This window comes from Anabas testudineus, chromosome 4 (assembly GCF_900324465.2).
Source record: "Anabas testudineus chromosome 4, fAnaTes1.2, whole genome shotgun sequence".
Taxonomy (NCBI): domain Eukaryota; kingdom Metazoa; phylum Chordata; class Actinopteri; order Anabantiformes; family Anabantidae; genus Anabas; species Anabas testudineus.
Window position 1 is genome coordinate 13,274,684 of NC_046613.1, and position 16,440 is coordinate 13,291,123.

At 40.7% G+C, this 16,440-nt stretch overlaps 1 protein-coding gene across 1 annotated transcript in view; it reads left to right on the forward strand.

Moving 5' to 3' along the window:
* insrb (insulin receptor b) overlaps positions 1-16,440 on the forward strand; it is a 68,490-nt gene that overhangs the window by 46,161 nt on the left and 5,889 nt on the right. Inside the window, exons 3-22 of the mRNA XM_026343071.1 lie at positions 1,787-1,995; positions 2,113-2,246; positions 7,611-7,750; positions 7,993-8,137; positions 8,231-8,445; positions 8,540-8,666; positions 8,944-9,194; positions 9,535-9,702; positions 9,815-10,013; positions 11,308-11,449; positions 11,684-11,837; positions 11,930-12,078; positions 13,170-13,326; positions 13,670-13,766; positions 14,243-14,310; positions 14,488-14,717; positions 15,360-15,470; positions 15,598-15,760; positions 15,913-16,042; positions 16,139-16,273. Coding sequence (XP_026198856.1) covers positions 1,787-1,995; positions 2,113-2,246; positions 7,611-7,750; positions 7,993-8,137; positions 8,231-8,445; positions 8,540-8,666; positions 8,944-9,194; positions 9,535-9,702; positions 9,815-10,013; positions 11,308-11,449; positions 11,684-11,837; positions 11,930-12,078; positions 13,170-13,326; positions 13,670-13,766; positions 14,243-14,310; positions 14,488-14,717; positions 15,360-15,470; positions 15,598-15,760; positions 15,913-16,042; positions 16,139-16,273 — 3,124 coding nt within the window. The remainder of the gene's footprint in view (positions 1-1,786; positions 1,996-2,112; positions 2,247-7,610; positions 7,751-7,992; positions 8,138-8,230; positions 8,446-8,539; positions 8,667-8,943; positions 9,195-9,534; positions 9,703-9,814; positions 10,014-11,307; positions 11,450-11,683; positions 11,838-11,929; positions 12,079-13,169; positions 13,327-13,669; positions 13,767-14,242; positions 14,311-14,487; positions 14,718-15,359; positions 15,471-15,597; positions 15,761-15,912; positions 16,043-16,138; positions 16,274-16,440) is intronic.

Genomic DNA, 16,440 nt, shown 5'->3' on the forward strand with positions numbered 1-16,440 from the left:
GCAGTCGAGCACCCTCTGCATGAACTACAGCAGAAAATTAGATGATCCCCTTTAATAGTAATATTTCTCTTTGCCCACTGTCTAGTTTGTCATTGTTTTATTTTTAACTGTATTATCCCACCTCTTCGTTCACCATATCACAACCACGTCTGTCCTCTCCGATTGTACTCAGGCACCACAATGGGCAACTTTCCAATGCAGGGGGGGTGTCCTAGCTGTATCCTTGGCGGTGAGAGCTCATGTGATGCCCTCGCCGAGGTGGCATCTCACAAAAGCTGGCATACTTAACCCCCTTTGCACTTTTCAGCATGATGCTTTGCTCCAAAGTGTTTCTTCTGATTTGGTAGCTGCTAAAGTAGTGTGATTGTGCTTTATTTGTCAGATTGTAGCTTTTTATGTGAATATATATATAATGGATGCTAACCAAATTGCTCCCTAATGCAGAGTCTTTACAGTAAATATTCACCTGTTAGTTACCCAAAGCAGCGTCAAATAATCATAGAAGTGTAAATGATCTGACCTCAATCTGCTACTTACCCTCATGCTTTGAGGTTCAGTTAGCACATGTTATAAAAGCTGAAGGTCTAGTGAGAAACATGTTGTGACACTGTGATTAACACACAGGGTCATGGATGGTCACAGGTCAGTTACGGCCTAAATATTTATCTGTTTTATTAAAAGTATCCTTACCTTTTTTGTTGTTGTTTTGGCTTTCTCCGTTTAAAAAAGGTAATTTACTAGGATGGTTATATTTGGTAGTAAAAGCACTTTATTAAGCAGCCTGCATGACCTCCATAAAAAGGAGCTACTGAACAACGTGCAGTCCATCCTGTCTGTCAGCATTCAGAGTTCCCTGTGTTGCTTTCAGGCTCTTTTTAGGCAGCCCCTAAGCAGAACTAACAGATCTTTTCATTCACTAATAAAATGATGAAAGTGTAAGTGTTTTTCCTTTATGGAATCTCTATTATGTTTTTTTTATGTGTCTTGTGTTATTGTACTGCTTCAAAAACGTTTCACCCTTAGGGACAGAAAAGTTATTACTGATTGATTGATTGATTGATTGATTGATTGAAATCAATCCAACTTATGACTTACTATTAAGCCCTATATGGTTTGCACCCAGTCAGTATGTGTGATTAGTAATAAAGTAAAGGTGCAATGTAATTATTTTCTACTGGTTCACACTAGGCAGTAACAGTTTTTTAGATCCATGGAGGACGCACGTTAGGCCTGATTCCTAATCCAATCATACTGTCAGGCTGTTGGGGTCCAGCCCTACTTCTTAAGCAATAACGACCTAACAGAGGGGATGTCATTCAGTTATAGTCTATATTCAGCTTGTTGATAGAACTTTGCTTTGCACCAAATTACTCTCGAGGCCCAGCTGAGAACACCTGTTTATAGAACATGCAGCTATGTCTGTGTGTGCACGTACACTCCAGACATGCATGTGGAGTCCATGCTTCTCTCAGACCCGAGCCACCGAGCACTTGATAACCATTTTGAATACAGGGTCAGACTTATTTTTCTCTGTGTGGTCCATTTTTTGATTTAATGTTTTGTGAGCCATTAAATGCAAGCTAGGACAACAGAGAGAAAATCCCTGCCTGGTATTTTGTTTTTATTTTATTTTTGTTTGTAAGGTATTTGTAACTTGCATAAGTTCCACTGCCCTTCCACTGTTCTCCAAAAACCACCTAAGCCATGAGTGGTCACAAACACAGTTTTCATGAACATTTGGTAATAACCACCTGCTTTCTTTCTCTTTTCTTCTTCTTCTCCTCAGTGTGCTTGGACAATTGTAAGCATGGTGCGTGTAGCCTCCAGGGCCAGTGCTGCCATGAACAGTGCCTGGGCGGCTGTTCTGAACCAGGTAATGTGAGTAGCTGTGTGGCCTGCAGGAACCTCCAACACGGGAACACCTGTGTAGAGAAGTGCCCTCCTGGATACTATGTCTTCAGGGGCTGGCGCTGCGTCAGCTTCTCTTTCTGCCAGGTTTGTAATAACTAATTGTTAAGTCAGACTTATTTTGCTCAAATGTATATATACTTTACTTGTGCACTATTGAAAATGTACCTGTTTTATATGTGTTGTTCTCATTTTTAAATCCAGGAACTCCACAACCAGTGTAAGCAGACAAAGAAATTGAACCAGGATCGAGATTCAGGCTGCTATGAATATGTCATCCACAACGGGGCCTGTATTCCAGAGTGCCCTTCTGGATACACCACTGTAAATTCCACTATGTATGTCTGAGTGTCTCTTTCTCTCTCTCTCACACACACACACACACACACACACACACACACACACACACACACACACACACACACATACATACATACATACATACATCTTTAATGCCACCGCTGCTGTTATTGATGGTGGCCGATCATTATATGATCACAGATGCAATGTCACCCACAACAAATCGCCCCACTGTGCCTTGGACGATTGTTGTCACACTAGAATATTTGAAAGATGATGAAACACATAGTAATGTATTTTTTCACTATGGAAAGTCTTCAGTCCTCTCTGGAGAAGCAACCAGGATGATGAGAACAAACTATGTAGAAACATGGCAGTTAACTTAACAGAGACATTGCAGACAGTGTAAATACTGCAAGTGTTCTGTATTTTATGCTTTTTTTTTTAGCCATAATTCTAATTCTGTTGTAAAAAATGTTGGATCAAATGCAGTGAGTTAATATTGTAAAGGCTTTCAGGGTCTTTATTTTGTATTAAGCCCCATGAGAGAAACCACATTATTATGATTTCAAACTGTTTTATTATATTACATAAATTCAGTTCATACACTTTGTATATTCCTGCAAGCACAATTAAATAGAACAGCTTGTCACATATTCACACGATTATATGCACACGTAGCAGAGACTGTTTGTGCAATAATTTCATATTTCTTAATCTTTATTGTCAAGCATTGAGAACAGACAACAGTATAAGAAAAAAATCAAAATAAATATACTAGTCAACTAATGTCTGTTAAGGAAAGGATATACACGTTCACATTTTTCCTTATTTATCCATCCATCCATCAAAACCAAACAAACATTAAACAAACAAAAGGTTTATGTATGTGTAATCTTTTTGATGGTTTTGTGTTGCACATAACAAACCCTTTTGTCAGCATGGAGTAACATTTCTAATCATTCTTGAGTGTAATATTTTGGAAACAGTCTAGAAGGATGCACTGGAGTGAAATACTGTGGCTGAAAGTATTGAAAGCATTATTTATTAGTAACCTGAGCTCAACCTCGGTCCGTCTGGGACATGTTGACTTAGTCTGGGTCAACAGTTCACATGAGGTTGATTTGTATGAAATAATAGTAATTAGTAATAAAAACTGGCTATAACTGCCTATTAATAGAGAATATCCTGTTTATATATTTAAAGATGGTGTCCCTGACACTGTGAAAAATCAAAGGTCCAAATCCCTGTAAGAGGCTGTTTGTCCTTAAGCATACTGAACCTCTTATCTTGATGTAAATGTCCCTGGATAAAAGTGTCTGCCAAGTGCCCTGAATGGTAAAACCAACCTCAAAAAACTGTCTAGACCTACACTGGTCCTGTTAAGCTCACAGCTATGTCTACATGTGCAACAAGCGAGGGCATGACCTTATTTAGCATATTTTCTTGTAGTAAAGTAGGGCTAGAGGAGTATCACTGTATTCCTCATTTAGCACCAGCACTATTGCTAAATGAGGAAAACATGTATTTGTTTTGAAACTGCTCTTGTTTGCATGCTTTCAAAACACTGCATCAGTTTGGGCAAGGAAGACGTATGTTTGTGGCTAGGTGCACCAATCTTAACAAAACAGCTACCGCAAAAGCTGCCAGTCCAATTTTAATTTAATAAACATTATCACAAGCCAAGTCACATACATTTTTTTATCGTTTCAGATAAAGATGTGAAAATGTTTGTGGAGAAAGGGGGTGGGGAGGGGGCAGAGTGGGTTTTTTCTGTTAAGAGCAGGTGGGATCTGCGTTGCTTGAAACCACAGGTGGCTGAATGATTGATGGTGTTTGTGTGTTTCTGGTACACCTTTGTATATATTTGTGTGTGCGTGCATGCATGAGTGTTGATGTGTGCAGAACGTGTTTCTGACTACATTAGCTTGTTCCCAGTAAATTGGGTTGCCTTATCCAGGTGCAGGCTGTACACCGTGTCCGGTTTGAGAGAGGTGTATATTGTGTGGATATATTTATTTGGTAAATAAAACACACTCAGATGCACAGAACTTCTAGTGCTGCCAGCAGAAATTGTAAGGACGTTTAGACCCAAGATGGTTTTCCTGAGATGCATCTTGTGTATGTGAGTGTAAGAGAGAGATTTACTTGACTTTTGCTTCCATGCTGCCAGCCTGCAGGGATTATCAGGAGCCTAGACAGAAACGAACATTACTTGAAGTCTTGCCTCGTGTATCCTGAGTATAAGGTAGAATGGCATCTTTGTGTATGTGTGTGCTTGTGCATAATGTAGATGTGTTCAAGACTTTTCTTTTCCATTGGGATTCTGTTGCAGTTACAACATCAGGGCCTCTGTCTGTGTGTGCGTGCTTTGCTGCTATGGTTTGGTTATAGCAAGAGCGTCATCAGAGAGGCTTAGTCTGGCAGAAGCTGCACCCAGACAGAAGCACACACGCCCAGACAGTCAGACGACACACATCATATAAATCAGCACACGGAGACACACACACACACACACACACAAAATGAAAATGTGCAAAGGGTAAAGAGAGATGGAGACCCAAAGGTTTGCATGATGGTTTTTCTATGATGCTAATAATCTGTTTGATAGTAAAATCCTACCTCCTTTTAATGTCCTTCAGTAGTATTACGCAAATGTGAGCATCTCTAATAGCAGTGTAAATATTTAGTATGTAAAGTTATTAGTATGTTTACAGCAGTGCCTAAACTATTTAGGAACTGTCAAAATAAGAACAAGTCCTGTAATTCTTTTGGGTTTGATATGACCATAGAAATGATCCAGTCAGGAAACAGTTCAAGATGTTTTTTACAATTTAACATTAAAAGATGTTTGAGGTACTTTTAGAATGTACCCTGTCTTCAGTTGCCTTTGGTCTGTTTCTGGCAGACCTGAAACCAAAACTAAGACCAAATCCAAACCAGAGCGTCAGCTGCGGCCTCTGTTCAAGATGGTTCTAGCAGACCTGGAGCCAGAGTCACAGAGTTCAGCTGGACAAACCAACACTGTGTCTTTAAGAGCTGCTGTTGGACCCAGCCAGTCTGCCTGTGTGACGGCGCAAAACATTTTCTCTTTCTAAACTGCAACTGGAGCGTTAATTTTGAGAAGCTGAATATACAATTTTCCATGTCGGAGAAAAGAGAGAGAGAGCGAGAGAGAGACAGAATAGCATTGAGTTATTCTTCTCACTGTTGTGTTTGAGAGATCCTTACAGTAGGTTTCCACTCACTCAGAGGTCAGAGAGGGGAAACAATGATTTGGCTTCTGATTGGTGTAAATTATGAAGGGCTCGGAAAGATGGAAACTAGGAAAGGACAGGTGTGTAATGGGATGTTTGGCTGTTTCGGGGTGTACAGGAAAAGGTAGACAGGGATCAAAACAGCACCCTTGGGATTCAGTGTTGCATTTCTCTCTGGTAAATGGTGTCTACAGGATGGCCGAGTAGGGTGCTTTGTGTGTGTGTGTGTGTGTGTGTGTGTGTGTGTGTGTGTGTGTGTGTGTGTGTGTGTGTGTGTGTGTCCTAAATAAGAGTTGCATAAACAAACAGTAGACTTGAAACAAGGTGGGTTTACTAATGCAGACCTTGCATGGATACCACATTGAACAACAGCATCCTTTGTTAATTGTTCCCAAAGCACCAGGGCTGCATTAAAACAGTGCCTGTTAAGACTGTGTGTGTTTGATGTCATTGTCTTTATGATGTCAACTTTAGCTAGGCTTGAGAATCAAATGACCCAATTGCAAGGTCACCTCACATTAAAGCATCCCCTCAAATAAACTCTGGTGCTTGAGTGGTGTTAGGAGCTGTATGTTGAGGGTTTGCCATCTATACAATCATTCAGTCTGAATGTAGATCGAAATTTGCATCTATTTGAATCCTTTACTAAAGAATGATACAATAACAATTGTAATATAATAATAATAATAATAACTAACTTTTACTCAGTGCTCTACCAAGACAGGTTAGTCCCTCTTTGACAAAAGACACAACTTAAAAATATATATTCCATTTAGTCAATAGCACAAATATTGCCGAAGTGTTGTGTAAAAAGCAAACTTGTTGCATTGGGATGAGCCACAGAAAAAGGAAACCCTGGTGGTAAGCTATGGATAAGCACTCGTTATTGTCAAGTTTTTAAAAGAAATCTTACTTTAACATGTTGGATGGTGGATAAATATTGTTATTCCACCTTTGCTTTCTGAAACGATTTCTTGACTTTGCAGCATAGATGTATTAAATAATCTTATAATGACCATTTTTGTTCTGTTATCAGAATGGTATCATGTGGTGTCTTTTTGCCAACAAAACTAAACAGAAACATGAATAAATTATTTAATAAGGGATTTGTTTTGCTGATGAGCTTAATGATAGGATGAAATTAAACCCATCTGCAACCAAAAATACTGCATTTAGTTTTTGTATAAGGCAGATCTTTGTGGTTAGGGATGTCAAGGCTGCAAGTGGAATTAAAGAGAGGGATTATGTTCTTTTGAGAGGGCTTAAAAAATGCTCATTTGTGAATGAAGTGTTGGGTGTTGCATGTACCCGGCTGCTCGCGAGACAAGGCCTGCCTTTTGTGAATGAATTTCCTGAAAGGCAGCACTATCAGGGCCTCAGTGCTCAGGGTATGTGTGTGTATGTGATTACGTGCATAAGCACATGTTTGCAGGGAGAGGAGCCACTCACAGAACTGAGAGAGAGCAAAACAGAGGAATGCCTGTTGGGAACTGCAGCTGGTATTTCACTCACATTGTTTTTGTTGTTTGTGATGTGTATTCGTGTGCTTATACAAAGGAAAAGACTCGGATGCGGATGGTTTTGTGTCATCTAGTTTTACTCCTAAAAGCCTGGGGATTGTTGATGGAAGCAAGTTTGTTTTTTAGGAACAAATTTTACACATCTTGCTGCCACTTGAAAAACTTAAATAAAGGACTTATAGGCTTTTATTGAGCATTTTTATAACTCATTTATCATTTATAGAAAAGGCAGGGAACAGAACTAAACCTCACAAGCTCAATAAATCCAGGTATGTAGTCGCTTGCACATAAAGATCTGAATAGATTTCAGTGAGTAACAAAAATTTGAATTGGAAACAGAAGTTCCAACCTAACACCATGTGAGGACTTTACTGAAGATACCTGCATCATAACATTCAACCCTATGCCATTCCATCATCGCTGTATTTGCATGTAGTGTAATTCATGTTATTGGTTGAACATTACAAGCTGACATGTTTTGTAGCTTTGGATTGTATCACCACAATCATCCAATTTTAATGAAGTGTATTTAATATTCTTGCTTGTTTATAATAATAATAATAGGATGTTGATGTTGTGTTTATGTGCTAGGTACTTATCTGTGTGCATGTCTCTGTGTGTGCAGGTTGACCTGTTCGCCATGTGCAGGCCTGTGTCCTAAACTGTGTGTTGGAAATAAGACTATCGACTCGGTAACTTCAGCCCAGGCTTTGAGAGGCTGCACTGTTCTCCATGGCAACTTGATCATCAAGATTCGAGGAGGAAGTGAGTACTACTACACCGCACCACCTGCTGGACCTACTGTATAGGCTCTCTCACTGTCTCTGTCTCCTGTGTTCCTTCATCACTAAGGTTTCTAGAACAGTTTCTCTCTTAATCAGGAGCTGAAGTTATTCAGTTTGTCTTTCTGCTTCTTCATTCAAATTTGTGCATATTATCACCGCCATACAGCCACCTGGTCATCGCTTTGTGCCATTCTATAGGACTAATTGTCTTTGTCCTTGCAGATAACATAGCTGCAGAGTTGGAGGCTAGTTTGGGTCAGCTTGAGGAGATCACAGGCTACCTGACTGTTCGCAGAGCCTACGCCCTGGTGTCCCTCTCCTTTCTTCGCAAACTACGCATCATCAGAGGGGAGCATCTTGAGACAGAGTAAGTCATTGTTTCTCTGTTCTTAAGTCATATGCGTTTAAATAATTAAACACTGTGTTTAATTTCCATATCTGTTTTCCTTTTTTCTCTCAGCGATTACGCTTTCTATGCCCTGGACAACCAGAACCTGCGTGAGCTGTGGGACTGGTCTAAGCACAACTTGACCATCCAGCATGGTCGTATGTTCTTCCACTACAACTCCAAACTGTGCATGTCTGAAATCAGAAAGATGGAGGAGGTAACAGGAACCAAAGACCGCAACCAAAAGAATAACATAGCTGTGCGCAACAATGGGGACCAAGCCTCATGTAAGATAACCAGAATAACCAGAATAATTTTTTTTTATTAAATCCTCATTTACCAAAGTCATGTGTTGAGGTATCATCTGTTTTCGTTCCTCAGGTGAGACCAAGCTGCTGAAATTCACCGTGATCAAGACCACATCAAACATGATTATGTTGAAGTGGGAACCCTTTTGGCCCTTAGACTTCAGAGACCTGCTGGGATTTATGGTTCTCTACAAAGAAGCGTACGTATCAGACAAAAATGCTGAGATTATTCTGTTGTTAACATGTGGATGACACACACATATCTTCTGATGATCTTACTCCCATGAGGAAGCTGGTAAACTGTATCAGTAGTCACTTAATATCAGGAAATGCTGAATAAAGACGAGAATATAGTAGTAGATTTGGAAAACCAGTGACTCACAATTTATTTACACCTAGAATCCCTGTCTAGGGTCTATGATGGAGTCTGCTTGTCTCAGTTATTTAACCAGGTCGGTATTTTTCTGTGTCCTTCAGACCATATAGGAATGTGACAGAGTTCGATGGGCAGGATGCGTGTGGCTCTAATAGCTGGGCGATCGCTGATGTTGATCCTCCATCCCGATCCACGGACGGCAAGAAGCCCGAGGATCCTGGGCACCTGATCCGACCACTGAAGCCATGGACCCAGTACGCAATCATGGTCAAAACTCAGCTGTCTTCATCTGACGAGCACCAAGTTCATGGAGCCAAGAGCGAGATCATCTATGTCCGCACAAACGCCTCTAGTGAGTTACACGACTTCAATTCATCTATCTGACTTTAAAATGTGCTGATGATGAAGATGGATATACTGAATCACAAATTTGGACTTTTTACTATCTTAGCTTAAAGGTATCCTGTGGAGTAAATAAACTCTCACTTGAGTTTGTGAAAAATCAGAAACACACATTGTTCTCAGTGCTACCTCTTGCCTCATACAGAAGCTTTGCCTACATGACAGCTTTGCCTATATGAGCAAAAGAAAAGTCATATACTCGGGTGGCTGTTAACACACCTGTTGTAGACTCTGTGTGGTAGACACTACAATACCACTGCAGTCCTGACTGTTGTCTCTGTCACTCTCAGAGCCCTCAGTGCCTCTGGACCCCATTTCCTCCTCCAACTCCTCCTCTCAGATCATCCTGAAGTGGAAGCCTCCCACCAGTCCCAATGGCAACATCACTCACTACCGGGTCATCTGTCGTAAGCAGCTTGAAGACAGCGACCTCTACAAGTTTGACTACTGCCTACAAGGTTAGTGTTCCCTTTTGAGTTTTTCCAGGAAATAGTTTGTAAACAAATCACATGCTGTTCACTTCATATTAGTTTGTCTGCCTTTCCCTCCTCACCTATTTCTCCTGCCCAGGAATGAAGCTGCCGTCTCGTACCCCGACCCACCTGGACAGCGAGGACGAGCAGAAGTGGAACCACACAGATGAGCCAACATCAGGTGGCCGGTGCTGTGCCTGTCCCAAGACGGACAACCAGCTAAAGAAGGAGCAGGAGGAGATAGAGTACCGCAAGACCTTTGAGAACTACCTCCACAATGAAGTGTTCGAGAGCAGGTACAGGTTACCTAGGTTATAACTAAATGTTATAGTTCATCACTACACATCTGAACACCATCCATGGTTCCTCCACAAGCGCAGGCTTGAAAGTAGCAGCTGTCAATAGCATAGATAAAAAAGGAATAAAAACAGATCATAAAAATATGAAGTAACTGACAATATTAACATTCTCATCTATCATTCAACAGTTTAAACAAGTAACAACCAACTTTCACTTATTTTCACAGTAGCCACAATAAGTGTACTTCTACACAGCAGTTTACATCTTTTATTGAATTTAAAAAACATTCAAAGCTCTCTACATTTACCACAATGAAAAGCTTCTTAATTTGTTAGTTCCTCTTTCTGGCCTTACTCAAACTAGATGTGCCATGATGTGCATCTCAAAATGGCTCAGGGCCAACTCAGTCTCATCCATCTGTGTATGTGGTTTATGTAGAGCCTTGCCTTTAGTGGGCACCACTGAGGGTAGGAGGAGCCGAATGTTTGGGCCCCAGTACCCCAGCCTTCGTCTCTGACACACACACAAACACCTGCAGTCTCTCCCTTCACCCCCTTAAGGGGGAGTGATTAGAGTGCCCATTATCATTCATGCCAGTCCTGGATGCAGTCATGCAGACTACCATTTGAACACACAAACACTAAAGTATCCGTGTTGTATTTTGACCCTATGTCACTGAATCGGCCAAGGTTAGCTCCATGCTTGGATGTACTCCAAGAACTCTGTATTGGTTCTACATTCTTTCATATACTTCCCGAAAGGCTTCACTGCAGCAACCTGGAGAAACACATTTAACACACTAGCAATTTTTTTAATAAAGAAAAGTTAAAAACAATATGTACTTACATGTCTTTATTTGGCCTGCCAAGCGCTGAGCTTACATTCCCCCTAAGAAGAAAGTGGACTTGCTCATTGGCACCACCCAGTGGAGAGGGTCGGTAGCTTTCACCAGAGCAGCACTTGGTATTTGTGGATAAATGTCATGCACTCAGACTTGCTACACACTGGAAAGGTTAGTGTGAGTAGAGGTTTTCGTTGGCCTCCTCCACACTGCTGCTTTTCCTGCAATCTGCTGAGTCTAATTTATGTGAAATGCTTCTCACTTTCTTATCACTATCGTTCTAACATACTGCCATGACTGGATAACTCAGAGGTGAAATTATTGTGTCAAAGCCTGTAATTTATTATTACAATCATTTTACGTTATAACACTGTGTGCACAGTCTACAAAAAGGTGTTTCTTTTACCAAACACTAGCCAACTGCTTTATCTGTTTTTCTGTTTCTTTAGACCATCACGTCGGCGACGTTCAGTGGGAGTTGCAAACGCTACCCAAACTCCTCACTTTCTGACCACAGCACCCAGTCTGGCATTCGGCTCCAGCACTGCCACCCCTAAAGATAAAGGCAGGGAGGAGGAGGAGGGATCTAAGGTCTCAATCATGTTTTATACCATACACACTTCATGGTGCAGTTAAATGTGTCATCTTAAAAATTAAATCATTGTTGTTCTTTTTAAATACATCTTTCTTTTTGTTGGAAATCATCACTCGAAAGTGCATAATAAATGTGAAATTAACTTGACATGAACACAGTGTAAGGCGGATCGATTAGTAAATATGTGTAAGTGTATTAGTAAATAATTGATGCTCGTCTTTCCTGCACAGGTGGAGCTGAAGGTGCTCTCAAAAGAGTCAACGGTCATCTCCAACCTGCACCATTTTACAAGTTACAAGATAGAGATCATGGCCTGCAACCATCCGACAGACCTCAAACGCTGCAGCATGGCCACTTATGTCAGTGCCCGAACCATGCCAGAGGGTAAGGACAAATACCTGTCTCACATGTATATATGCTCAATCGCTAGTTTATTGGATAGATCTACAGTTGCTCTTTTTGACTGGTACTTACAGAGAAAGCAGATGACATCCCAGGCCCTGTGACCCATGAGATAGTAACAGCTGAGCCTCCCTATGTTTTGATTAAATGGAATGCACCGCCCTCTCCTAACGGCCTCATCATCCTGTATGAGGTGTTTTACAGGAGGGTTGGAGAAACAGAGGTCAGTATCACTATTATCACATATTACCAAACTTTAAGAGAGTGAGAATACAGAAAAAGTCAGTTTATGTTTTTTAAAACTAAAGCAGACTGAAGTGAGGGAGGAGAAAAAGCCAGCAGATGTGGTCCTGATCTGGAGGAAGGAGAAATACAGGGCTTAAAGGGAAACGTGGACATAGATGAGAAACAACAGAATAAAGAGTGATCTGGAAATAGGGGGTAGCAAAAGGAGGAAATATGTGATATATACACTTAAATTCTGTCAGTAGTTTATATAGAGAGAGGAACAAAGGACACATTTGTTTTTTGATGCATGTCTGCATTATTATTTGTATGTGGTTTTGTGAATAATTGCTTATCTTAGACGCTGTGAGTGTGTGTTTGTTGTTGTTTACTCACTGTACATGTGTGAATTCAGCTCTCATTGCTATTCAGTGCTGCACTGACTGAACCTAGGAGCCAGTAGCAGCTCTGTTACCATAGTGACAGAGGCAGGAAGGAAGACTAGAATGCAGTAGCAGGGATGGACTGGCATGTCAGACGACATCTCCAGTGCACTGCACCACACTGAAAATGCACTCTGTTGCTGAAACTAAATTAATTGGATTTATTATATAGATATTTAGTGCATCAGACGTTTAGCTTGATTATTTGGTGTATTGCACAGTGGTGACAAACAATGAGACTAAACATAAGGTGAATTATCTTACATTTGAACTGGCAACTGGCGTACATGCCTTTTTTAATTTTACCAAATTGTCACTTTTTTTCTGGGTTAAATTAAATTGTTGGTGAAGGACAAATGGTGAAGCAGTCATTTGGAGTCCATCTAAGATTAGTAGCTATGAGTTGCAAAATCCTGTGTTAGCTTCTTGGAGATCCCTCCTAGCATGTATCGGGGCAACCAACTTGTGTCTTAGTCTCATTTTATGTTATAGTTCTTTATCTTTACTTGTCTTATTATGTTGTACAGTGTACTTATTTATTTATTTATTTCCCATTTTGGTAGAATAATGTTTGTTCCCTAATATTAGCACTTGTTATTATTTCTTGTGAGTCCTCTAAATGAAGGGTTGTTTTTTTAAATTGTAGGTTCACACAGCTTGCGTGTCACGACCAGCTTACATCAAGTCAAATGGCACAAAGCTTTCGCTTTTGCATCCTGGAAACTACAGTGTGAGGGTCCGCGCCACCTCCCTGGCAGGAAATGGTTCTTTTACAGAAACCATGTACTTCTTCATGCCCAATCGTAAGGCTGATGTCTATGTCTATGACTTAACTCAATTCATATGTATTATTGACCACCTGAAATTTCATAAATTGCTTACACACTGTTGACATTGACTGTATGTAAATTTGAGCGGGTGAGGTCCAACATTGTATTCATTTAAAAACTGTACCCTTTGTAGGCTTCAGAAAAAAAATATGTACAAGAGAAGTTGATGTCTTATTTCTGAATGCATTCATTCACCCTGTGTTTGATATTTAATCATCGCTATTACTCATTCTTATTCCCAACAACAGATCCGACTTTGCTTTCATACTATGCAATACCTCAGTTAACTGACCTGTGACTTCTATGTTTATTACAGCGGATCCTGGTTTAATTTGGATTGTAACGGGTCCAGTCATCTGCTTCATCCTGCTGCTGTTTGTGGGAGGTGGAATATTTTGGATTTTGAAGAAGAGGTAAGATTGAAGCTGCTTTCACACTTGCACCGAAACACTGATCATGTCCAGAATTTTCCTGGTTGAGTTGTATGTGAGAAACAAAACGTCAGAATTCTTCAGCTCGGAGATTACCTGGTCTTTATCCTTCGACCCCCTTAGTACAAAGTCAGCGATAAGTGAGCTCTTGTGCGGACACAGCAGGTAATAGTCTGGAGTATCCACATCGAGCAAAGGGAGGTTCCCTTTAAGTCGATCTGCCCAGCACAACATCAGAGTTTAAAGTTTAAAAACCAGCTTTCTGTTGTTTTCTACTCCTTTCCTTCAGGAAACCAGGGTTATAAAGATAAAGCGTCATTTCTAATCATGTGATTTGCTCTAGTGATAAGCTACTATAAACAAAACACAGTTGATTTGATGTCATCCCTTCCGCACACTCTACACAGAGGCCACACAGCTTTTCAGTGGCTCAGATGTTTTCTGTGTTTGTGTTAAAGGCAAACTGAAGGCCCAACAGGACCTCTTATAGCCTCGTCCAACCCTGAGTACATCAGCGCCAATGATGGTAAGAAAAGCATCGTAACAAAATTGCTAACATTAAAAAATACACATGCTGTGCTTTCTCTGCAAATTAGTCAAAGTCAATGTGAAACCAGTGTTAGAATAATATAGATACTGATTCATGGAGTTTTGTTAGAGGCTAATTTATTCGCAATAGTAACTTGTGTCTATTTTTATGTAGTGTACGTTCCTGATGAATGGGAGGTGCCCCGGGAAAAGATCAATCTCCTCAGAGAGCTGGGTCAGGGATCTTTTGGCATGGTGTACGAGGGAATTGCCAAGGACATTGTCAAAGGAGACCCAGAGACACGCGTAGCTGTCAAGACGGTCAATGAGTCGGCCAGCCTGCGGGAGAGGATTGAGTTCCTAAATGAAGCCTCTGTGATGAAGGCCTTCAGTTGTCACCATGTGGTATGACACACTTTGCAAAAAATGCTTTTCTAACTGTTTCTTATTCCAACTTTATTACTATAAGACTGGAGCAGCATCTGTAAACTCATAAGTTGCATTATAGTGCAGCATTCAGTCATACAATTGAAACCAGCATGAACATGTGATTCACAGGCTTGACGCTGCCATACTGACAAACAGTTTGACTCCCAAAACAAACGATTCCACTTAATAGTCAGGAGTATTTTATTAAATACCATACTTAATTCTAATTAAATTGACATATGCACAGCTGTCAGCTGGAGGTTAAGTTGTGGGGAGAAATCTATATTATTTTCCCAAGAGTGAGTGAGAATTGACATAGTGGTAAAGATTTATGAATGTGTCGTCTAGTCTTTTGCCTGCTTAACCGCAGGAATGTTTCTCATTGATGGAGGAATTTAGATTAACTTACCTACATTGAAGTAAAATACTGCAATACACATCCTAAAGGCTGTGAATGAAGATATACTGTGGTATAGAATCCTGTGTAAGGCTTTCTAGCTTGAAGTACAACTTTGTTTAGGCCAGCTTGGTGATTCTGGTTATATAGGACATACTTAATTCTAATCTGTCAGCATTGTTCAGTTTGCATGTTTGTGACAGGTATTTTTCTCTGTGTAGGTACGTCTGCTAGGAGTGGTGTCAAAAGGTCAGCCCACCCTGGTAGTGATGGAGTTGATGACCCATGGTGACCTGAAGAGCTACCTGCGCAGTCTCAGGCCAGATTCTGAGGCATGTGTCCCCAAAATTCATCAGCCTCAGTGGACATAGCCATTCCAGATAAAGGACCCTTAATTCTGATAAGTCCTCACATCACTGACTATCTGTGTAAATGTATTTTTGTGTGTTTGTATTGTAGAATAACCCATCAGGCCGTCCCCCACCTACACTGAAGGAGATGATCCAGATGGCTGCAGAAATCGCAGACGGCATGGCCTACCTCAACGCCAAGAAGTTTGTCCATAGAGATCTGGCAGCAAGGAACTGCATGGTGGCAGAGGACTTCACTGTCAAGATTGGAGGTACTGTAGCGTGTGTTTGTTTTGTTTATGTTAGTTTGTTCTGTGTTATTGTTGAACTGCATCAGTTGTTACAGTGTGTTTATGAACAGCAATACATTTTACCAAGTCAAGTACAAAGAAGGTGGGTTGAGCCCTCTTTCTGTCCTTTGTAGACTTTGGTATGACGCGAGACATCTATGAGACTGACTACTACCGTAAAGGAGGCAAGGGCCTACTTCCTGTCAGGTGGATGGCTCCAGAGTCTCTGAAGGATGGAGTCTTCACTGCCCACTCTGACTGCTGGTAGGTCCCACCTCAGCAGTTATAGTGCAGTTTCTGTAGACCTGATCACTTTGCTGGTGTGTCTGATGACATTTTCTTGCGCATGTGTTTTTATAGGTCATTTGGTGTTGTGTTGTGGGAGATCAGTACATTAGCGGAGCAGCCTTACCAGGGTTTATCCAACGAACAGGTTCTTAAGTTCGTCATGGATGGAGGTTACCTGGACCGGCCAGAGAACTGCCCTGAGAGGATGTGAGTAAATACATCAATTTATCTGGACAAAATATGACAAAATGTGTCTTGAGTAGTTGGTGTCCTGCTTTTAACTTGTATGTATTTTAAACCAGCAAGCGGTCTACTGTCTTCCACATGGCCATTTATATCACTTCTGTTTAAATGTTTCTTTATGTTTAGTATTT